Source organism: Stomoxys calcitrans, chromosome 1 (assembly GCF_963082655.1).
Source record: "Stomoxys calcitrans chromosome 1, idStoCalc2.1, whole genome shotgun sequence".
Taxonomy (NCBI): domain Eukaryota; kingdom Metazoa; phylum Arthropoda; class Insecta; order Diptera; family Muscidae; genus Stomoxys; species Stomoxys calcitrans.
Genome location: NC_081552.1, coordinates 158,875,105 through 158,899,542, shown reverse-complemented (window position 1 = coordinate 158,899,542; position 24,438 = coordinate 158,875,105). Strand labels below are relative to the sequence as shown.

The window sequence follows — 24,438 nt, the reverse complement described above, 5'->3', positions numbered from 1 at the left end:
GACAAGACAGTGAACAGTAGTTAAAGACGCAAAACATCCTTACAAATAGGAGCGTCTTTAAAAGTAAATTTTTTTTAAGTTATATTTCAAAAAATAATACTTGGACAGTCAACTATGAAATAAAATAAGAATCAATAAGAGATCAAAATTTAAAATGCATGGTCATGTCCGTTAGTAAATCGGAAATTAAATTAAAAGATTGCATCTCTATTTTGAAGTTTTGGTTCTTTGGCACAATTTCATTGCTTAAATCCTACGAATTAGGAGAAATCTAAAATTTATGGCCAACTTTTTTTCATTGTATGCTTAGTTAGGTTATGTTCAAAAGAGGGTGCAGATATAAATCCACCCCATGTAACTATGGACATACACATAAGCCAGTAATCGATAAAGAAAATTTTTGTCAGGAATGCCGTGCTACTTACACTGAAAATAAAAATTGTGCTAATAGAACAATTTTATTGTTTGTTTCTCTTTCGAGACGAGCTCAATGTTCGGAGATTTTCTTTTCTTTTTTGTTGCAATATTAAGAAAGCGATTTAGATAAGATAAATAATTTTTTTCTTTTTGTTCTTTATGCGTTCAATATCAATTATTTTTGGCTGACATTTACACACAAATCAAGGGATTTTAATTATAACTAAAATCACCCACGGTTGTTAACTAATAAGTAAGTTGGACAATTCTCGTTTTCATCTTGACCTTGAACGCATAGACAACAAAAAGAACCATGAAAAAAAAAAAACACATAAACAAAAAACATAAAGAAATTACCTACATATTTAAGAAGACCTTACGATTTTGATTAAAAGTCGAAAATAGCATTGATATAAGCAAGAAATTATTGCATTTTCTTTTTAAGAGCAAAAAACATTTAAAAAAAAGGTAAATTTTTAAGATATTATCCTTATTATTAAGCATATCTCTATATTTATTAAATAAGACCTCATTTAGTGGTCTAACAGAGTCTAACGGAGTACAATCTTAATATTAATCAAAAGAATTTTTTCTATGCTCAAGAATTTAAATATGGCTTCCATAACTTTTGTATTTAATTCTTTTTGCCATTCAAAAAATTCTCATTGAAAAATAGGAACATAATGTGTGACTTGACTTGACATGAAAACTGTTTTTCTGATTTCATGCGAAGTTGTATATGTAAATCTGATCTCAAAGAGTAAATCGATGGATCGGTTTATACGGGCATTTATCTATTGATGGACCCACCTGGCCTGCATTTGGTTGTGTTTTGGTGGCCACAGTGAACCTTAAGTACCAACTATCAATCAAATAGCATTAAAGTTTAGGCTTCTTGGAGCTTAGAAGTTAAAAATGCAGATCGGTTTGAGCATGTTATCCAAATCGTACCACCGACTCGCCCCGAGCATTGCTAAGCTGCTTAGCAACGAAACCTTTCGGAATTATAGAAAAAAAAAATAAGTAGTAAAAAATTTACCATATCGAAGAGTGAACATTTTTAAAATAGACTCTTTGCGATAGTTTTATTCCACTCAAATTGATTTAAGCCTTAAGAATGTCCTAAAAATCCCTAACTATAATTTAGAAGATTTTTAAAGTTTTATGACGCCTTTGCCCTTTTTTTCAAACGTTTGTTTGACGTCATAAAATATCAGGTAAATTACATTCATTTGGGTTTTCTTTTGGCTTTTTTGTTTTCATTTCGCTCATACGCTTTCGATCGCATAATGAACAAAATTGGTATTTGTAGACCTTTGATATGTCCGCTTATGGCGCCGCAAGCATGGGTTTGCACCAGAAAAAATTTTAGACGGTGGTTATGTTCGCATTCATACTGGCAACATTTGTGAGACAAGTCATGTAAAATTCTGTAAATTTTGGTTTCGCTCATATTTGGAATCAGTTTTATTTTTGGGCAAAAACTGGAATCGGACAGCATTCATTGAAAAAAGGGAAATCTCTTGTTCGCTAGTGAGTTGTTTATGAAAAAGTTAGCAATTTACAAGAATTTTTCGTCTGTTGCCCATAAACATTAAGGAACAGCGGGGAGATTCTCCCACATCAATGAGTTCTGTCCGACACAAGTTTAAGCTCAATGATAAATGATCACGGCTTATTACATATAGTAAATACCTCAAGTCAAGTGTCTTCAGATGTCTTCATTTGGGAGAAAAATATGTAGTGGAGTAATTTTCTTTCTTGCTGCGCCAAAAATGAAAATACTCTAAAGAGCATAGTTTCAACCTAGAAGACATACCTTTCTGACAAATTCACCCGACGAGTTTGGGTGACACCAAACATTATTAGCTCAATGTACGTAAATAAGCAGAATTGCCGATTTTGGAGTGAAGATCAGTCAGAAGCATTGCAAGAGCTACCAATGCATCCGCAAAAAGTCACAGTTTGGTGCGGTTTATGGGCTGGAGGCATCATTGGACGGTACATCTTCAAAGATGAGGCGAATCGAAACGAAACTGTGAGTGGTGAGCGCTATCATGAGATGATTTCCAATTTTTTTTCCCAAAATGCAAGAGCTTGGCTTGCATGACATGTGGTTTCAACAAGACAGTGCTAACTATGGATTAATTTAGAGACGAGTTCGGTAAACTTTTTATTTCACGTTCAGGACTTCAATTAGTCGCCTAGATCGTGCGATTTAACGCCTGTTAACTATTTATGTGGGGCTATGCTAAAGCTCACGTCTATACAGGCAAGCCCTTTTCAACTGACGCATTGGAAGACACATTGAGCATTTATTCGTAGAGTATGCCAAAATTTAATTGCATGAAATATTCTTCCGGTCATATCGATTCAAATAAAGAGTTCATGCATTTTCTGAATTTTATCTTTTTTTTTGAAAAACTTTCCTATAGCTCTTAAAAAATCACCCTCAAAAATCTAAACTCTTTCGAAACAAATAGAGCAAGATGTTTATGTAAGCAATACATAAATATATGAATAAGATTGGAAAGTGAATTACAAGTGTAACATTCTCATAGTTTGACCAAAGAATATGTATGTTCAGTTGTTCAGTTTTAATATATTTTTTTTGTTTTGACAAAGAAATTTTATTAACAACTGTTCGATAAAATAAAATAAAATTAACTCAGCAATCAAAGTAAAAAAGCATTTAAATGCTGAGGTTAAGTAATTTTACATAGAAATCGCAGCAATAAACCGAGGGGTTTTCTTTTAAGGATATGGATTTCTTTTCCTCAAAATTGCAATGTCGTTTTATTAGGTTGCAGCAAACTTTAAACAAATATACCTTGATTTTAGTATACATTTCTTTGTGTTAGAGATTCATGAATTTTTTATTTTATCCACACTGTGACTTTTATGCTAGGACGCTATCCATGTTTAGAAGTTGCATATCTTTGGCCTAAAATTAGTTAATAAGCTGCGGTCACTGTTAGCTGCGAAAGCCGAGCAATGACATAGGAAAGGCTTCAACGTCTCATCATCTTCCCTACATGCGCCGATTTTGCATAAATGAGCTCGTAGTCCTATATGCCCTGCTATGATACCGGAAGCTTAACTGATCTTCTTACTTCCTTTCAGTAACAGCCTTGTCTTTCACAATCCGGATCTCCCCATAGAATTTTCGTCGTTCTACCGACCGTTTCACAGTGTAAAATGCGTGTTCGTCCCCCACATTCTTAACTCAGACTGCGTCGATCCGAAAAGCTACGGGTTAACCAAGTTTATTGAAGGCAGTCCGCAAGCCTTTGCTGCTAGTCGTTTGATCTTTCATTTTCCCTTATACCTTGCCGTCCTGGTTGTTGCAGCCATGACAGCAATTTTACTGTCCGTAAAAATGTTCACACTCGATATCTTCGCGTTAACACCATACCATCTCACGCATTCAGTTATCTCCCGGATTTTCATCTGCAGCACCGTTCTGTCTGTCAGGCTTCGAAAACCAATCTCAGTCCCTGGGTTCTCAATGTAGGCCGCCGGACTCAGTCCTATAGCTTTGACCTACTTGTGTATGTCAATGACTGTACCGAATGCAGCGGTGCCTCCCACTCGACCTTAAATCGCGTCTCAGGCATACGATCCGAAACCTCTTCCATTTCTTGTAGGTTTCTTATCGTCACCTCTTTATACGGCGATGGTATGACGTATACGTTTTCTCTATTCATAGTCTTAAGTTTCATTCCCCCTGTGGGTGCCTCACACTTAATCTGCATGTCTATGGGTCAGATATCTGTAATAGTGCTAAGACAACATGTTCTCTGAACCTGTTGTATTAACTTTATGCTGCACTTTTTCTCCATCGCAGTCCACCAAAGTGCTGAGGCGCTGGTGTGTGGAGGAATGGTTCGTGGACAGCGAAACGGGTGAGCTGTTTATCCTTATATTTGAAATGGCCACAGCTTCTCTGAAAATCGTTTTATTAGTTTCAGCCTTGGAGAAAATCCTGCAATAGTGTTCCCTCGGCTAAACAGAAGAAAGGCGGATTGGTTAAATTTCGTCATACATTCTGTACGACTTTCCCTTCTAGACCAGACATGGAAGTGGAAACCGCGGACGACATAGACATAATGGTCTAGCGGATCACGAAGGCCCTGAATGACTCGATGGACTAAAGCCAAACCAAGGAAAAAACAGCGACCGCCATAGAGGACCCCAGAACTGGTTGGCCTAAGAACGCGCTGCATGGACAACGTGGCGCCAGAAGAGGTTGTGAATGATATGCAATAATCGGAGGTTGTTGGGGAAATTGTGTCTAGAGTTGAAACCTTTTGGGCGAAAAAAAGTTTTGACTCCTTTAAGTTGCCAGGGCCTTGATGATGTATCACTGGTTGAATAAGAACCTATGTACGACAGACTGACTCCTTGACTTTGTGAGATATACTCTGCTTGTATCAGTATGTCGAATGTACCTGGGAGATATAGGTACACAAAAGTTCATTTTCATTCCGAAAGCAGGAAAACCTTACCACACGAAGGCGAAAGATTTTCGTCGTCTTCATACAGGGTTCTCTCGCTGTCAAGGAATATACAATGGTAGCATTTCTTGACATTGAAGGTGCTTTCAATAATGTAAAACCGACGTCAATCATGAAGGAGTTGGAGTTTCTAGGCATCAACTCTACCGTTAGAAAGTTTATTATTAACTTACTTACTAAAAGATGCATTAGAGCAGGCTTGGGATCTATGGATCTTAAAATATGGGTCAGAAGAGGAACCCCTCAAGGAGGTGTACTGTCTGCTCTACTTTGGAATATAGCAATTAAAAATGTATTATTAACTCTGTAAGAAAAAGCGTAAAAGTGGTCGCGTAAGCTGATGACGTGGCTATTGCGGCTAGGGGAAAGTTTCTCAGCACTCATAGAGATATACATATGTACATCAGGAAACTTTACGCGCGAAAGCGAAGTGGGCTACCAAAAGTGGTCTAGGCGTAAATCCGTACAAGACAGAAGTAGTTCTTTTCAGCACTAGATGCAAGTTATCTAGAGTGGCACCTTACTGCTTGGGAGGAAAGAATTTTCCATTTACTGAAAGCGCAAAATACCTGGGTGTTTTGCTAAACAGGAAATTTAACTTCAAATTCAACATTTTGAAATTACAAGAAAGGCAACTGTTGCCTATACACCTGAAAAAGTATACCTACTGTTCAATACTCACACGGATCCAAAGGATGGCTATTTTGTGCATCTGGACATTGTGGATAGACAAATTGCTGATACTACTGATGTACTGCTACGGAGACTTTTCCGGATAGAGCCGATTGGAACTACAGTATCTCTGGTGATAGAGGTTACATAGACTTATATACGAATGGTTTCAAACTAGACGACCAGGAGGGCTTGGGGTGTACTCTGAAGAACTAGACCTGGTCATATCGCGAATGCTACCCGACCACTGTCTTGTGTATCAACCGGAACTATTTCCAATTTAAAAAGTGATGGAATGGCTAAGGTACAATATAATGTCATAACGACAACTGGCATAATTATCTTCTCTCAGACAGCCAAGCAACCATTAAATCTTTGGGATACATAAATATTTCTGAATTCAAAAACCGTCCTCGGCTGTCGCAGATCTCTCAACGAGATGGCTGAACAATTCAAAATTCACCTGTTCTGGTGAATTTTCCATGGAATAGTAGAGCAGACGATCTTGGCTTGAAGCAGTGAAGAAGTCGATAGATGTGTGTGTGTGTATGTCCAGCACTAGCAGTCAGAAGCAGCTTCACTTGAGGTTTCCATTTCTTTGAGAACTTTTCTGATATAGCGGATGTGAACATTCGCAAGTTGTTGGTTTTTTTAAAGCGAACTGGATGGTAGGAAGGCAACTTTCTTCTGCTATTTCTGTAGTATCACAATGGAGGAAAACGTCAAAGTCTGATGGCGTACTGGCACTTTAACCTTACCGAGCCATACGGGGGCCGACCCATTCCCTAAACCCCCTTAAACAAGCATGTATGATCAGCGATACCAATTGGGTCTCAAATGAATCTGGTATTACTATTTATTTGGGACCACGTGTCTGGGGGTTGCCTACCTCCATGTATGATGAGGCCACCCCAGCGCAGAGGTTAACATGTTCACCTATGACGCCGAACGGTTCGAATCCTGGCAAGAACATCAGAAAAAATTTTCAACTGTGGTTATTACCTCTCTTTTTAGACACAACAAGACAAGAATAATGGAGAGGAATTCATTGTCAAGTCATTGGGTAATATTTCAGTCCATTCGGATAAGAATTGCGCCTTGTAGGGGCTTAAGAAGCATAATCGAGAGATCGGTTTAAATGGGAGCTGCATCAGGCTATAGATCGATTCAGAACATATTAGACATGTGTGTTTAAGGTCATGGGAAAAGTCGTTGTACAAAATTTCAGCCAAATGGGATAAGAAGTACGCCCTCTTAAGATGCTTAAGAAGTCAAGATTCCAGTGTGATTTATATGGCATCTATATCATATTATGTACCGATTAACATATTTTTTGGAAATCATAACAAAACACTTCATACAGAATTTCAGTCAAATTGGATTAAAATTGCACCCTCTAGTGGCTCAAGAAGTCAAGATCCAAGATCGGCTTATATGACGGTTATATCAGGTTATGGACCGATTCAAACCATATTTGTCACAGTTGTAAGAAGTCATAACAAAACACGTCATGCAATATTTCACGTCAATCGGATAAGAATTGCGCCCTCTAGTGGCTCCAGAAATCCATCTAGTGGCTCAACAACTCAAAACATGGTCCGATATGGTCCATTTACAATCCCAACCTCTACTCATTAGAAGTATTTGTGCAAAATTTCAAGAGGCTAGCTTTACTCCTTCAACAGTTGGCGTGTTTTCGATAGACGGACGGACATGGATCGATGTGGAATGTCATGACGATCAAGAATATGTTTACTCTATGGGGTCTCAGACAAATATTTCGAGGTGTTACAAATGGAATGACGACGTAGGTATACCACCATCTTTTGGTGGTGGGTATAAAAATGATATGACAGCCATGTAAAATCTTCTCCCTAAAGAGGTGTCACACTGCGGCACGCCGTTCGGACTTGACTATAAAAAGGAGACCCCTTCAACGAGCTTAAAATTTGAATCGGTCATCACTCAATGATATGTGAGAAGTTTGCCCCTGTTTCTTAATGGAATGTTCACATTTGTATTTGGATATTGCATATTATTTGAGAATGGCCCATAGCCTGGGCAACGGTTTAATCATCTGGGCAACGGCATCAAAAGAACAACCTTTCTTCAAAAAACCATTTAAGGGTTCAGCGATTCGCCCAGGACCAATTTATATGGGAGCTTCATCAGGTTTTGGACCGATTCGGACCACACTTGGTACATATGTCGGAGGAAAGGAAAAGTCATCGTGTAAAATTTCAGCCAAATCGGGTAAGAATTAGTCGCTCTAGAGGCTCAAGAAATATATTGGTAAAAACGGTTTATGTTCACCGGGGAGCAATATTTAAACATCGACCGATTTGACCCATTTGCAATAGAGACCGACTTACATTAACAAAAATTATTTATGCAAAATTTCAGCCACTTCCAACCACCTTCGGAAGTTAGCGTGCTTTCGACAGATGGTCGGACATGATTAGTCCGACTTTAAATGTCATAACAATCAAGAATATATATTGTTTAGGGATCTGAATATATTGAGGAGATACAAACGGAAGAACAAAATTAGTATACCCCCTCCCTATGGTGGAGAGTATAAAAATGAAAGTAATGGAGGCCATTTTAGTTTGAAGCCAGCGACTTTACTGTACGAGGCAACATTTTAGAGTTATACAATATATTTTTTAACAAAATATTGCTGGCATTTACTGCGGATAGGTAAAGTAAATATTTATCGTTTTTTGTTTTGTTTAGACTACTGTGCGTAGCTCATATAAATATGAAGCATTTGTGTACGGCGGGTATTTGATTGCGAAAAGTCCGACATGACTCCGAAGTTGAGGACTGCGCAATGAGGTGAGTAGTAATGAACCTAGCTAATCATAAATTGTGAATATTTATATTAAATTTATTGAATGAAGGGAGCTGTTGGTTGACGTTTTGCAATATTATACTTGAGTTAGAATAGTCAGCGAGTTGAGAAAGTAGTTATTCACATATGAGCTTATTGCGCGAATCCATAGTAGGTGCACGCAATGTTTCGGTATTGAAATTGTAGCAAAAAGGATGAGTACAGTACAACTTGAAGATACATCCATAGAGAAACATGCCTTTGTTACCCACAATCAAGGAGGAGGATAGTCAAACATGGTTGCAACAATTGTGGCAATGTCGCATGCAAATGCAACTAATGATACCAGGTAAAATAAGTCTCGAACTGACAGTTAGCGCACCACTGCTAATGTTTATATCTTTAGCATCAACTGTCTTTTTTGCTGGAGGTCTTAAACTGGGTTGGAGCGTATTCGAATCACCACCGGCTCACTTTGACTACGACTACGACAGTAATCTTTTGACCGTATCACTATTTATTGGCTGCATTCTTGGAGCTGCTATAGCGTCTTTTTTTGTTGGACGTGTCACCAAAAACATTCCCCATGTAAGTACAACAAAACTCCAGCAAAAGATAAGATTAAACTTTTTTTTCCTAATTGTTTGGTGTGTATTTTTATAAAAGCGCCTGAGAAAATATCAAATAGAAATAATTAGGATTTGAATTAAGCGATATATGGGTAAATTATTCTGTGGACCGAAAGCAATTTTTTAGAGCAAATTGGAGATGTACACCTACACCCAAAAGAAATACATACATGGGAAGGTCTGCATCTTAAATACAAAAATACTAGAAGTTTAAGATTTTTTCCTTGTTCGAAGGAATTTGGTAATGATTGCAAGCCAAAGAAACGCATCTTTCTTCCATTTTGATTTTCAATTGCTGGCTCTCTCATTTTAAATAGTTATAGATGAATCTCAATTTCACTTTTTAAAATATAATTTTTTAAACTTAGCATACTTACTAAAATATACAAATTAAAAGACGCTTCTCTTTGTAAGGCTTTTTTGTGTCTTTGACAATGTGTGGTACAATCTGGTCCTTTTCCAAATTATATTAAAATATTTTTGTCTTTTAAATTAAAACGCAAAATTAAGGGTCTATTAAACTACCAGTTAGGATGAAAATTTAATTTAACATCAAGAAAACAATTTTTCACCAAACAAAGTGTTTCCTTATAATGTTGGAAAATTGGACATTGTTGACATTGCTATCTTTGGCTCAAAACTTTGAAGTGAGGATGACGTTATGTTCGGTGTAAGTTTGACTGTGCCGTATTTTTGGTCGTTGTCCTTCGAGCCTGATCCTGAAAAATTAACTTAAATGTCGCTAGAGGCATACCCACAGATTCCAGTTTCCCTGGAATGTGTAAGGTAGTTCCTAGTCTCGCAAGCTCTTGCGCTTTACAATTCCTTGGGATATCTCCCGGCACCCAGAATAGTTGAATTTTGAACTGGTCAGCTATCTCGTTGAGAAATCTACGTCGGTTTTTGTGTTCAGAAACACCTTTTTCTAGGGATTTAATGGCGCCTATTTATGCCGATCGTCGTTATGACATTATATCTTAGCCATTCCACCACTGTTTTAATTGCAAGGATCTCCGCTTGATAAACATTGTAGTGTGTATCAAGCGGATATGATCAGATCTTTTCGATACGATCAAATTTAGATCTTTAGAGTACCCCCCAAAGCCCACCTGGTCGTCTAGTTTGGAACCATCCGTATGGAAGTTAACGTAAGCTCTAACACCAGGCATATTGTAGTTTCAATGGGTTCAATCAGGAATAGTGGTGCAATACTTTTATCAGAAAAGTCGCAGTTATCGAGTACAAAGTTTACAGGTAAAAGCGAGCTAGATTCGGCCCGGCCGAATCTTATATACCCTCCACCATGGATCGCATTTGTCGAGTTCTTCACCCGGTATCTCTTTTTAAGGATAAAAGAAAATAATTGCTATGCTGTTTGAGCTATATAAAGTTATGGTCCAATTCGGCCATAATTGAATCGAATGTGGGAGATCATAGTAGAAGTCATTGTGTAAAATTTCAGCCAAAGCTAATAAGAATTGCGCTCTTTAGGCCCTGAAGAAATAAAATAGGGAGATCGGTTTATATGGGAGCTGTATCAGACTATAGACCGATTCATACCATATTTTACATATTTGAAGATCGTTGTACAAAATTTCAGCTACATTGGATAAGAATTGTGCCCTCTAGTGGAATTGTGCCCTCTAGTCTAGATCCAAGATCGGTTTATATGGCACCTATATCAAAACATGGACCGATATGGCCCATTTACTATCTCAACTGTCCTACACTAATAAGAAATATTTCGATAGACAAACCGACGGACATGGCCAGATCGACTTAAAATTTCATGACGATCACGAATATATATACTTTATGGGGTCTAAGACGAATATTTCGAGGAGATACAAATAGAAATACGAAATAGGTATACATCCATTCTATGGTGGAGGGTATATTAAGTTCTTCGGCCAACATTCCTAGAGCCCATTCGTCTTCAATTCTTGTACCAGCTGTATTTTGAAAGGCTTCACACCAAAATTCTTCCTCAAAATATTTGTTGAGTAACAGAGGCCCAATTGTTGCGAACGGCGACGAGTCGATATTTGATGGTCATCATTAACACTGGCCGATACAGCTGCGATATTTTCTTCATTTTGCACTCTACATAAGCGTGTTGGTGGGTTAATGTTCAACAATGTAAATTTGGTTTGAAATTTTGTCACAATAATCCGAATAACCACTTGCTTCAGTGGGTCGATTAAGCTGAGCATAAAATGGAAGAAGCGCGCGATGAACTTTCTTAACAGAGCACGCAAAGTTCAATAATTTGTAAGCGTTATTCGTTTGTAAGACGATTCATGGTTAAATTACAGACCAAAGTCACAACAGTAAAATAAAACATGAAACGTGAGTGATCTGTTTAAACCAGTGCTGCCAAAAAGATAGTAGCTAAAAAATGACCCTTTATTACCAAGGATATCGTAGTTCAAATGGGTTCTATCAGGAATAGTGGTACAATACTTTTATCAAAAAAAACATAGTTATCGAGTGAAAAGTTAAAAAAATAAAACAAATGGAAGCGTACTTAGTTCGACCGGGTCGAATATTATGTACCCTCCACCATGGAACGCCGATATCTCTTTATAGGCAAACAAAGGGTTATGGATACGAATTTGAGCTATACAAAGTTATGAACCGATTGGGTGTATACTTGATTTGGCTGTTGGAGACCAAATGCTCCTTCTAGAGGCTCAAGAACTATAATCGTGTGATAGATTCATATGGGAGCTATATCAGGTTGTAAACCGATTTATACCATGCTTGGCACAGTTGCTGGAAATCAAAACAACCACTTCATGCTAAATTTCAGCCAAATGAGGTATTAACTGCGCCTTCTAGAAGTTAAAGAAGTCAATATTCGAAAACGGTTTATATAAGAGCTTTATCAGGCTATGAACCCATTTGAATCATAGTTGACGCAGTTGTTAGAACAAAACACTTCATGGTAAATGTCACTTCATGGTAAATGCCAGCCCAATTAGATAAAAATTACGCCTTCTAGCGGGTCAAGAAATCAAGATCCCAAATCGGTTTATATGGGAGCAATATTAGGTTAGGAACCGATTTAAATCATACTTGGCACAGTTGTTGATTGTGACACTAAAGCACTTCTTGCTAAATTTCAGCCAAATCGGATAATAATTGCGCCCTCTAGCGGCTCAAGATGTGAAGATTCGAGATCGGTTTATATTGATGCTATATCAGCTAATAAACCGATTTAGACCATACTTGGCACAGTTGTTGAAGGTCAAATAAAACACCTGGTGCAAAGTTTCAGCCGAATCGGATAAGAATTGCGCCGTCTATAGCCTTAAGAAGCCGCGATTCAGGATCGTTTTATATGGGAGCTATATCAAAACATGGCCCGATATAGCCCATTTGCAATCTCAACCGACTTAGGAAGTATTCGTACACAATTTCAAGCGCCTAGCCTTATTACAGGACAGGTTTAAATCGACTTAGAATGTCAAGACGATCAAGAGTCTTTATACCTTATTCAGATCAATATTTCGATGCGTTACAAACAGAATGACGGAATTATTTAGTATCATCTGGTGGAGGGTATAAAAAACAGACGGACAGATAAACAGACTGACGGACAGAAGGATGGACATAACTTAATCGAATCAGAAAGTGATTGCAAGTCGATCGGCATGCTTGTTAATGGGTCTATCTCTCTTCCTTTTACCACAGAAGTGGTTTAGGGTATTAAAATATTAAAAACATGAATCCTTTTTTTGAAAAAGCTTAATTTCCCAACTGTTTGAAAGTCCATACTTCAACGTAGTATGAAACAGTTTTTAAGGTTTTTTGGTATTAAAAACTAAAATGAATGGGTACCAAATGACCCATATGCAAGAGCCAACGACCTACATCAATTAGGAGTGTCTTTGTAAAATTTTGTGCGTATAGCTTTATTCGTTCGCATGCTATTGTAATTTCGGTTATCTGTTGAACGGACGGACAAATATGGGTAGATTGACTTATCCCCTTAACGACGAATGAGTAGAAATATACTTAAAACAACACTATCTTACAAAAATTCTAGCTCGAGTTAGGAAAGAGATATCGTAATGAAATTTGGATTGACTTAAAGTAAACAAATAAATAAACAAAAAAATGTTCCTGTTATATAAGTTCTTGTCGAAAATCGGCCTTTTTTAAAGTAAAAACAATCAAAAAAAAAAAAAAAATGATCTCGAAATTCTTATGAGTGAGATTTCTGGAAACAGTTTTAGAGTCTGGTTGCAATTGATGGTTTCTATTATGAAAAAAAATAAGATAAATTTATGGCGGCAAGCCTACTACTTGTGACAACATGTGCGATTTTATGTCAAAGTTATTAATATCCACTTTTCTTCGCTTAATATCTCAAAATATTAAAAACATTATTTTTTTTTGTTATAAAAGCATAGTGGCTTTGGAAATTAAACGAAATTGTTTTTTTAAGATTTTTTTTTAGTTTTTAAAAATTCATACGTTTTGCGCTAAATTTATTTTGTCTTGAGATAGTTCATACAATCGGATATTGTCCGACGGCAGACCATAGGGTAATCCGTTTCTATTACAAATAGAAAAACTAACAAGTAAAAGCGTGCTAAGTTCGGCCGGGCCGAATCTTATATACTCTCCACCGTGTATCGCATATGTCGAGTTCTTTTCCCGGCATCTCTTATTAGGCAAAAAAAAGATATAAGAAAAGATTTGCTCTGCTTTTAGAGCGACATCAAGTTATGGTCCGGTTTGAACCACAATCATACAGGAGACCTGTGTAAAATGTCAGCCAATTCGAATATGAATTGCGCCCTTTGGGGACCCAAGAAGTAAAATGGAGATCGATTTATATGGGAGCTGTATCAGGCTATAGACCGATTCAGACCATAAAAAACACGTATGTTAACGGTCATTAGAGGATCCGTCGTACAAAATTGGCAAATCAGATAATAATTGCGACCTCTAGAGACTCAAGAAGTCAAGATCCCAGATCGGTTTATATGGCAGCTATATCAGGTTATGAACCGATTTGAACCTTATTTGACACAGTTTTTGAAAGTAAGAATAAAATACGTCATGCAAAATTTCAGCCAAATCGGATAGGAATTGTGCCTTCTAGAAGCTCAAGAAGTCAAGTCCCAATATCTGTTTATATGACAGCTTTATCAGGTTACTAACCGATTTGAACCAAACTTGGCACAGTTATTGGATATCATAACAAAATTATACGTGCAAAAATTCATTCAAATCGGATAAGAATTGCGCCCTCTAGAGGCTCAAGAAGTCAAGACCCAAGATCGGTTTATATGACAGCTATATCAGGTTATGAACTGATTTGAACCATACTTAGCACAGTTGTTAAGTATCATAACAAAACACGTCATGCAAAATTTCATTCCAATCAGATAAGAATTGCGCACTCTAGAGGCTCAAGTAGTCAAGACCCAAGATCGGTTTATATGGCAGCTATATCAGGTTATGGACCGATTTGAACCATACTTGGCACAGTTGTTGGATATCATAACAAAACACGAATTGCGCACTCTAGAGGCTCAGGAAGTCAAGACCCAAGATCGGTTTATATGGCAGCTATATCAAAACATGGACCGATATGGCCAGTTACAATACCTAATAAGAAGTATTTGTGCAAAATTTCAAGCGGCTAGCTATACTCCTTCGGAAGTAAGCGTGCTTTCGACAGACAGACGGACGGACGGACGGATATGGCTAGATCGACGTAAAATGTCGCGACGATCAAGAATATATATACTTTATGGGGTCTCAGACGAATAAATTTGGAGCAGTTACAAACAGAATGACGAAATTAGTATACCCCTCATCCTATGGTGGAGGGTATAAAAATCCTTTGTTTAAAGTAAGGCAGTAAGGTGTAGTAGCCGTTGAGTGGAGCGGACGTGTTTGTTTTCGCTCCTCAAAGAAAAAAAAACTCCGTATATCGGAACATGTACTACCTATTACGAAAAATTTTATAGCCTTTGTGGAGTAGGCTAGAAATGAACTCCAAAGACTCAGCGGCTGGGGTGGTGGCGTCAGATCGTAGCCTGTTGTTTTTCCCTCCTATAGGTGTGGGTGCCTCGGCAACTGTAGTCGAGAGTAATGCTTCAAGCGCACAACTAGTCGTCAGACTTATAAATGAGGAGGAGACGGCTAAACCAGAGTGATGCACAGTTCGTCCACAGCCTTTCACTAACGTAGTGTTTCCGACTCGGATTCAGACAGCGACGGTGTCAATGAATCAGTCATCGCATCCGAATCGTGAGATGGGAACAGCGGGATGACGGCAGAAGTGAGCGATGGCCTTGCTAAGCTCACAAGCAGGCCCAGAAAGCGATCCGGGGCACGACGAAGGAGACGGAGGAGCATGTACCGGCAGCCCAATTGGGCGAAAGTGCAGAATACTGGAAGGGATAGAACTAATATTCCAAGCAACACCGCTTAAATGCTGAAGAAGAAAATAGCTCCCCGCTTTCAAGTACAATGGGAAACCCAATCCAGCCATCCTGCAATGGAGACTCCAGACAGTGTCCTGCGGAGGTAGACAAAGTCGGAACAGGAATGAATGAGGGCGCACGGCCCCTGAGTCTTCATGAAGGACAGGGACTTCCAAAAAGAGACCACAGCCATCAAGGAAGGGAAAGGATCAAGGATGGTCGCTGAGAATGGTACGGAGCCGCTCTCTTACGCCAGAACGGTAGGATTCCACCAGATCATCGGTACCAAGTGCAGGATCTGGTTAACGAGCGGATTTTCGAACATGTGCGGAACTGTGTAGAGAGTCCACCCACAAAAATGATGAGCTGGGAGCATAAAGGGGACATATTTTCCCTGCGTCAACAGAATGCATTGATACCGCCAAACAGCTCATCAGAAGTATCCACGCTCCTTAGGAGGGTGCAGAGCTCAACCTTGTGAGAAAGATGAACATTCCCCAGCTGTTAATTTGCGACGGAATGCATATTAGCGAATGCACTTCTTTGCGACCAAGGTTTGGTCGCAAAGAAGTGAGAGGTCTTCCACAGGAAGACTAAACATGTAAAGATCCTAATATTGAAACATTAGGCAGCGCAGCGAAAGGAGTCTCAATGCATTTTAACGAACAGGGAGCCAAAGATGGTACCATCACCTTCTTCCAAGGAGTCCATTCTATTAAGATTTGGAAGACTATGACATGAGGCAGTGCAGTGACAGGAAAGTCAATGCAGTCCAAAGAACAGGGAGCAGACGAAGAGATCATCACCTACTCCTATGATGACCGTTAACTATAGGACCAATGATTGAGGTCATCCAGATAAACCTCCACTGGAGCGAGACAGTTACTCACGCTCTGATGGAGAAAAGCAGCAAGGTCAAGATTCATATTGCCTTAATTGAGGAGCCATGGACGACCTGGAGCTAAGTTTTAGGACTGAACCATATCAACTACCAATTATTCTATGCTAACACTGGTACTCGGCCGAGGACCTGCGTAATGTGTCATAAAAATTTGAATTATATTTATATTTTCCCCAGAGATGTCAACGTCGGATGTGGTGAGACAGGGAGACGGTGGAGCATTCTTGGCATCACTTTATCTGCCTTTTGACTCTCCGACACCGCCACCCACGATGGAGTTGCAACGGCTGGTGAGGAAAGCAAAACAGACAGGAAACGAAGTACTAATAGGGTGCGATGGACACTCTCACCACATTTCGTGGGGTAGTACTAACACTTAATATTGGTAAAACCGTTACCTTTGTAAATAGGATTAGGGAGGAGGTATTAGATTTGACGATATGTTCGGAAAATCTAATCGATGAGGTTCAGGATTGGAGGGTCTCAATGAAACACTCTTTCTCTGACCATTGGTACATCAGGTTTAGAATAGCACGGCCAGCGCCGAATCCGATAAGCTTCCAGAATAAGTTGAAAACCAACTGGACAAAATTCGGAAGGCTACTCAGAAGAAGACTTGGGCAAGATAATTTAGATTGTCCAAGCATAGAAGACATTGACGAAAATGTCAACAGGATTACGGGAAATCAGCCCACAGGATTCGGGAAATCAGCCCAAGAAAAACCCTGGATGATCGGGGAGATTCGCAATATTTGGAAAGAGGTCCACAGACTTTTTATCAGAGCACGTCGTAAAAAATCGGAAGTTAAATGGGATGTGTACTAAAGACGGCTCAAGGAATACAATAAGATTACCAGAGCGGCAAACCGTGCCTCCTGGAAGCTTTTCTGCGAACAGGTCGATAGCGTTAATGACGCCGCCAAGATAAAACAAATTCTCTCAAAAACCCATGGCCAAACTGATACTTTAGTAGACGAAATGGCAGTGAGAGCAGAGACAACGGAGGACATGTCGAGGCTTCTGATGAAAACCCATTTTTCACAGCATACGACGGGACTCACGGAGACACCGGAATCTTGGAATAATGACGTTGATCGAAGGTTTATAACAACGAAATTTATGGTGAAGGAATTCTTGAGGAGCTCAAAACCATTTAAGTCACCCGGACCTGATAAAATATTTCCGGCGTCACTACAAAAAGAGGCAGACTATCTGGCGCCTCATCTGGCCAAAATTTTCACAGCGTGCCTAGGACTTGCATATACTCCGAAAGCCTGGCAGGAGGCAAGAGTGGTGTTTATACCCAAGCCCGGCAAGGCAAGTTATGCGACACCAAAGGCCTACAGACCCATAATCCTTGCATCCTTTCTTCTCAAAACCATGAAACGTATTGTGGACACCATGATAAAGAGTAGGACATCCAGCGAACTGCTCAAATACAAACAGCATGCCTATGTCAAGGCAAGGTCGGTGGAGACTGCCCTGCACGAGGTTGTGCATAAAATAGAATAATCCTTCGATGCCAAAACGTACACACTGGCGGTATGCATTGACATCGAGGGGGCTCTTAACAATGTGCGGTCCGACACTCTGATCAATCCGGACTGGCACCCTGATCCAATCTTTAGACCAGTCCCGGGTGGACCGGGGGTCCTTAGAGACTGTATAAACCATATGCTAAGGAACAGGTGGATAAATTGTGTGTCCTATGCCATAAATATAAGGATATAAGGGAGAAAGTGGCACGACAAACTCCACCAAGGAGCATTTTATCGTCACTCCAATGGTTTGACACCATTAATGGCCTATTACGGATGCTGACTGAGGAGGGATTTGAACTCGTCTACTACGCTGACGATGTTATAATACTTCTGAGGGGTAAGGATCTGAACCAGCTATGAAGATGGGCCGAAATGGTCTTGTATATGGCATATGACTGGGCTAGACCCAGAGGTCTTAATGTTAACCCAGAGAAGACTGAAATATGTCAGTTAACGAGGAAGACGAAGGTGGGCCAATTTAACACACCACGTTTCCTCATTAAAACGATTTCGATATCTGACAAGGTCAAATACTTAGGTGTAATCTTGGACCGGAAACTGAATTGAAAGTGTTACATTCAGGAGCGTACTAAGAAGGCTCACAGATGTTGGGCACTATGTTGACGGGCAGTAGGTTCGAAATGGGGCATGCATCCGAGGATAGGCTTAGTTACGCCTCAGTAGTTTCGTGGACTGCTATGGAGAAAAAGTTCAACATAAGGACCATACAACAGGTTCAGAGAACATGTTGTCTTGACATAGGCGAAGCGATGAGGACCACGCCCACTAGGGCACAGGAGATTATTCTACATATCCGTCTCATTGACAAACAGATTATGTGTGAGGCAGCCACTGCGGCTACGAGACTTAAGACGCTGGAAGAGTGGGTTGTGGATGGGAGCAGCTCATACCCTCTCGGTATAATCGAAGCGAAGATCGTCGAGTTAAGGTCGATACGAGGCACTCAAACACGGATTGAGATCTGTTTAGGGCGATCATGGAATGCGTCAGGTGGTTTGGTGCTAAGGCGAGGACGTCGAATGTAATCGTATTTGCGTTCAGTAAAATTGCAATAAAAACCAGAACGCTACGGTCACGAACAGTCTCGCAGTGTAAGAAGGAGATTAACGCCTTTCTGAGTATGGCAAAATCCGCTTCGTTTGGGTGGCGGGCCATAAAGGAGTAAGAGCGAATGAAATGTGGAACAGCGAAACGGTCGGTAGGACGGTGGAAATCCTATGGGGGGATCCAGATCGTGAGAAGACGAGGCTATTACTGAAAGAAAGTAAGAACGAGGTCAGTATAGCTATTGGTATCATAACGGGACACATAAGACTACGAGCTCACTTAAGTAAAATCGGTGCGGCGATTGATAGCATGGGTAGGGCATGCGGGGAAGATGATGAGACTTTGGAACATTTCCTTTATTATTGCCCTGCTTTCGCGTCCAACAGATATCGGCACTTTGGTGGGGACACAGTACCAGATATGAACCAACTTAGGGAAGTATCATGGAAAACAATTTAGAGTTTTGTAAGTAGTATTTCTTTAGTATTAAGAGCGCACAACAAGCCCATTGCTGTCTTAGGTGTATGTCTATAGTGGCATGGAGCGGGTTAATATCCGCACCCTCTTTTCAACGTAACCCAACATAACCTAAGGCAGAAAAAGTGCTTTTGCTTTGTAATAGCATTTGAATGGTTTCTTAGATTGTGATTTCGTTTGGTTTCACCCAAACACCCAAATAGGAAAACAAACAAGTAAAAGCTTTCGGCCGGGCCGAATCTTATATACCCTCCACCATCGATCGCATTTGTCGAGTTCTTTCCCGGTATCTCTTTTTAGATAAACAAAGGATAAAAGAAAATAATTGCTTTGCTAATTGAATTGAATGTTGGAGACCGCAGTAGAAGTATATGTGAAAAATTTCAGCTAAATCGAATAAGAATCGGGCCTTTTAGGGGCTCAAGAAATAAAATAGGGAGATCGGTTTATAGGGGAGCTGTATCAGACTGAAGACCGACTCAGACCATATTTGATACGCATGTGGTCATGGAAAAAGCCGTTGTACAAAATGTCAGAGAAATCGGATAATTAATAGTCCTTTTTCAGGCTCAAGAAGTCAAGATCCCAGATCGGTTAATATGGCAGCTATATCAGGTAATAGACTGATTTTAACCATATTTGGCACAATCGTTAGAAGTTAAGACAAAACAACTCATGCAAAATTTCAGCCAAATCGGATAAGAATTGCGTACTCTAGTGGCTCAAGAAGTCAGGATCCCATATCGGTTTATATGGCAGCTATATCAAAACATAGACCGATATGGCCCATTTACAATCCCAACCGACCTACACTAATAAGAAGTGTTTGTGCGGATAGCTTTACTCCTTGGAGAGTTAGTGTGTTTTCGACAGACAGACGGACGGACATGGCCAGATCGACTTAAAGTGTCATGATGATCAAGAATATATGTACTTTATGGGGTCTCAGACGAATATTTCGAAAAACAGTTAAAAACAGAATGACGAAATTAGTATACCCCATCCTATGGTGGGGGGTATAAAAATCCTTTGTTTAAAGTAAGGCAGAAAATGTGATTTTGCTTTGTAATAGCATTTGACTGGTTTCCTAGATGTCTATGTCTTCAACCTTCTGTCAAAAAAATGTTTGTCTTCTTCCTTTTTGACAATTCTTACTGATGAATTTAGGTGGTACCAAACGGAATCGCGATCTAGGAAACCAGTCAAATGCTATTACAAAGCAAAAACACATTTTCTGTCAAACTTTAAAAAAGGACAGTATGTGTTCTATTATGATTCCAACAACCGTGCGAAGTTAGATCTAAATCTGATATAGATCCCATATAAACCGATCAGCCTTCTGCTGCTCCGAAAGGCTCAAAGTTTTGCCTGGATTTATTTTCGACAATTAAAGATCTTTTAGTGAAATACCATGCTAACTTGACTAACAGTTTAACAATATAAGTGCCTTTATCTGAATCCCATATGATCTTTATTGGTCTACGAATTTAAGTTTGGATGTAAGGTGTACTCCAGTTCATCTTCATTTCAGCCCGATATTCTCATGATGTCTGATTTAGAGGTGTTTTCGGGGGAGAGGTGGTTCCTAAGATACTTGGCCCTGAAAAAATATCAGCATCGTGCTCTTTTCTCAAATACCATTTATTTAAACCCCATATTGCCATTGGCTCAAGAGGAGTTTAAAGGATGAGGCGTCCCCCAAACACATGGCCCCAAAATAGGTTATCAAACTCGTTTTCTAATCTCAAATACCTTTCATTTAAGCCACGTATTGGCATGGTCGAAAAATTGTTTCCCTTTGGGGGTGTTTTGGAAAAGGGTGATGCCCTAAATACCTGGTCCTACATTTGGATATCAAAATCGTATTCTACTCCCAAATACCTTTATTTGAGCCCCATACTGCGATGGTCAGTAAAAAATTACAGTTTGTGGGGTATTTTGGGAAAGGGGAAGACCCCCAGAAAATTGATCCCGAAAATGGGTATCAATTCTTGCTCTATCCCCCAAAACCTTTCATTTAAGCTCGACATTGACATGGTCGGTAAATATGCCCGATTTAGGGGTGTTTTTGGGTGGTCCCCCAAACACTAAGCCTGGAAAATATATCAGCAACGTGATCTATTCTCATATATCTATGTATAATTTATTTGAACCCCATTGCCCTCAAAATTGGATGTCAAATTCGTTTTCTAATCTCATTTAAACTCCTTGTTGCAAATATCAGTAAATATCTCCGGTTTGGGGCATTGGCCCTAAAAACTATGAATATTTAGTTCCCCTCTCTTTAAGATCCACATTGTCTTGGTGAGCAAATACGTCCTACTTGGGGGTTGTTAATGTGGTGGGACGTCCGCTAGACAGTTGGCCCCTAATGTTGATATCAGATACGTGGTCTACTCCCACATACCTTTAATTTAAACCCCATATTTCCATAGTCGCAAACATGACCTGCATGGGAGGCCACTCAGTGAGTTGGCCTTGAAAATATATATCGGATTCGTGTTCCACTTTAAAAGCCCTCTTATTTGAGCCTCATATTGCAATAGGCAGAAAATACTTACTTTTTGGGTGGTTTTGTGGCTGTTTTCCCGAATATTGATATCAAATTCGTGCTTTACTCCCAAATACCTTTCATTTGAGCCCCATATTCCTGTGGTCGTAAATTTGTCCGCTTGCGGGATGTTTTTGGGGAGAGGAGGCCCCCCAAACACTTGGTCCGACAATTGGATATCAGATAAGTTTTCTTATCCTAAATACTTTTCTTTTGAGTCTCATATTGTCGTGATTGGTCTAAATATATGTTTGGTAGGTTTTAGGGTGGGCAATCCCCCAAGGTACCAAATCCGAAATTTGGATACCAAATTTTTATTTTTAGGGTACTATATGAGAGCACACAAAATTTCGCTTAAATCGCACCACCCATCTCCGAGATCAGGCGTTTCTGAAAATTAGGGTAAGGGGGAGAGTCCGCCCCCCTTTAGACATCAACAAATTTTGTACCCTATTTTCACCACGGGATCAGTATGCACCATCTGTGAACATTTTAAGAAAATCGGTTCAGCCGTTTCTGGGTCTATAAGGAACACACAAACAAACAACCACAAATTGATTTTTATATATAGCAGAATCCATGATGGAGGCGGTGGTTTCCCAAGATTCGGCCCGAACTTTTTTTGTATTTGTTATGTAGTCATGTAAGAAATATAATTTTTATTGAACCAACAAATAACAAAATCAATACATCCCCATTTTCTCTTTTAGGTTGCAAGTGGTACTCTACTGATATTGGGTGGACTGTTATTCATGGCTGTACCAAATATTTTTATTGCCCTAGCATTTGGTTGCATTTTCGAAGGTGCAGCTTTGGGCTTATCACAGGTTCAGACATTCTCCATAGGCCCGGAAATGACACACAAAGATGTGCGCGGTTTCATGATGTCCATTGAGCGGTGCTCCATTTGGTTTGGCATACTGACTCAACTAACGTTTACACATTTGTGGTATGCCTTCGAGCCTGAGCCAGGCCATCGGACGATGCAGTCTGGCCAAATACATGGTCTTGTGGTAGCATGTTTAGGTTTAATTTGCATTGTTGCAACATTGAGGCAACACACTGAATCTCCATTGCTTTTAATACAGCAGCATCGAGAGTTAGCCGCCAATGCGGCTTTGAAACAGCTTATGGATACGCAGCTGACAACCATGGAAGTAATGCGTCTGCGCGAAGATTGTCTTCAACTACTAAGTATTGACGCTGACCAAAGCGGTTGGTATACTCTCCGGAAACGTAATGTCAGACCTCTCTTGAAAGTGTTTATCCTGCGTGGCTTTGTCACCCTAACAATGTCTCAGCCATTTAATAGGATTTTTCTGTCGGCGAGTTGGTTGGGCTTCAATTGTGAGACCAACTGTCTGTACACCATCGCAGCAGCAGGAGCATGTGGCAGCCTTTTGGGTAGCCTGCTCATCGACAGATACGGCCGCCGAAGAATGAGTGTGGCAACACTTCTTCCAGCCACAATATTCATGCTTATAGCAGGAGGAATCTTGGAATATTTTGCAAATCCAAATGTAGCCATTATTCACGATGATTTGGAAATTATTGCCTGTTTGATGATACTCTTCCAGTTCCTCATCTGCTGTGGAGTATCCATCGCAGCCAGCATTTACATGTCGGAGGCATTCACTATCACACAAAAACCCAAATGCATTGCCGCAATATTGATTGGAGAAAATCTGCTGCAAGTGGCTCTGGCTTTTGTGGTGGCCTCAAAGACCGTAAGCGGCATGGTTTTCTTCTTTTCCATGGGATTTCTGTGCATGCTGCTGGGATTATGTGTCTTCTTTTGTATGCCCGAAACAAGGCTTTTGACTTTGTACGAGTGTTTGCAGAAGTTTAAAAAGGTTTAAATGATCGAAACTGCCAGTTTGTGTTATATAACAGATACTTACCTCAACTGATGTGTATGGCTTAGTGTATGTGTTAGTTTTTAAATCTAAATATGTAATGAGTAAATTATTTCGACTGTAGCTCATATAGCATTTCACAATATATCTCACTAGTGTTAGGATAAAGAAAACCAAACAGAATTTTTATTGCTTTTTTATGGTGAAAAAATTTTATTCTTTTTATACTCACCATTATAGGATAGGTGGTATACTTATGTAGTCATTCCGTGTGTAGCACATCGAAGTATTGATCTGAGACCCAACAAAGTATATATATTGTTGATCGTCCAGGGATCTGGAGTGGGCACCCTTTCCGCTCCGCTCCCGCTCTGGCAATTTTTTTTCGTTCGTCTCCGTTCCCACGCCTTTCCTTTTAAATTTATTGTACTATTTAATTTTAAATTTTCTTCTTATTCTTCCTCTCAACATCAAGCAATATTCAACTCCGATTATATGTAGTTTTGAACGCCGTCGTTATCCGGCTA

General features: G+C 39.6%; 1 protein-coding gene across 1 annotated transcript; it reads left to right on the top strand.

Moving 5' to 3' along the window:
- Positions 1–8,561: 8,561 nt before the first annotated feature.
- Positions 8,562–24,165, top strand: LOC106090114 (uncharacterized). Its single transcript, XM_013256197.2, has 3 exons — positions 8,562–8,788; positions 8,846–9,027; positions 22,766–24,165. Exons 1-3 carry the CDS (start codon positions 8,695–8,697, stop codon positions 23,912–23,914), a joined length of 1,425 nt encoding a protein of 474 aa, XP_013111651.1. The 5' UTR covers positions 8,562–8,694; the 3' UTR covers positions 23,915–24,165.
- Positions 24,166–24,438: the final 273 nt, after the last annotated feature.

What these genes read in the sequence shown, in the direction of transcription:
- LOC106090114 (XM_013256197.2), top strand. Translation starts at nt 8,695, where the DNA reads ATGCCTTTGTTACCCACAATCAAGGAGGAGGATAGTCAAACATGGTTG. An exon ending in AATGCAACTAATGATACCAG is followed by an intron (nt 8,789 to 8,845) that starts GTAAAATAAGTC and finishes TTATATCTTTAG; the next exon opens with CATCAACTGTCTTTTTTGCT. An exon ending in TCACCAAAAACATTCCCCAT is followed by an intron (nt 9,028 to 22,765) that starts GTAAGTACAACA and finishes TTTCTCTTTTAG; the next exon opens with GTTGCAAGTGGTACTCTACT.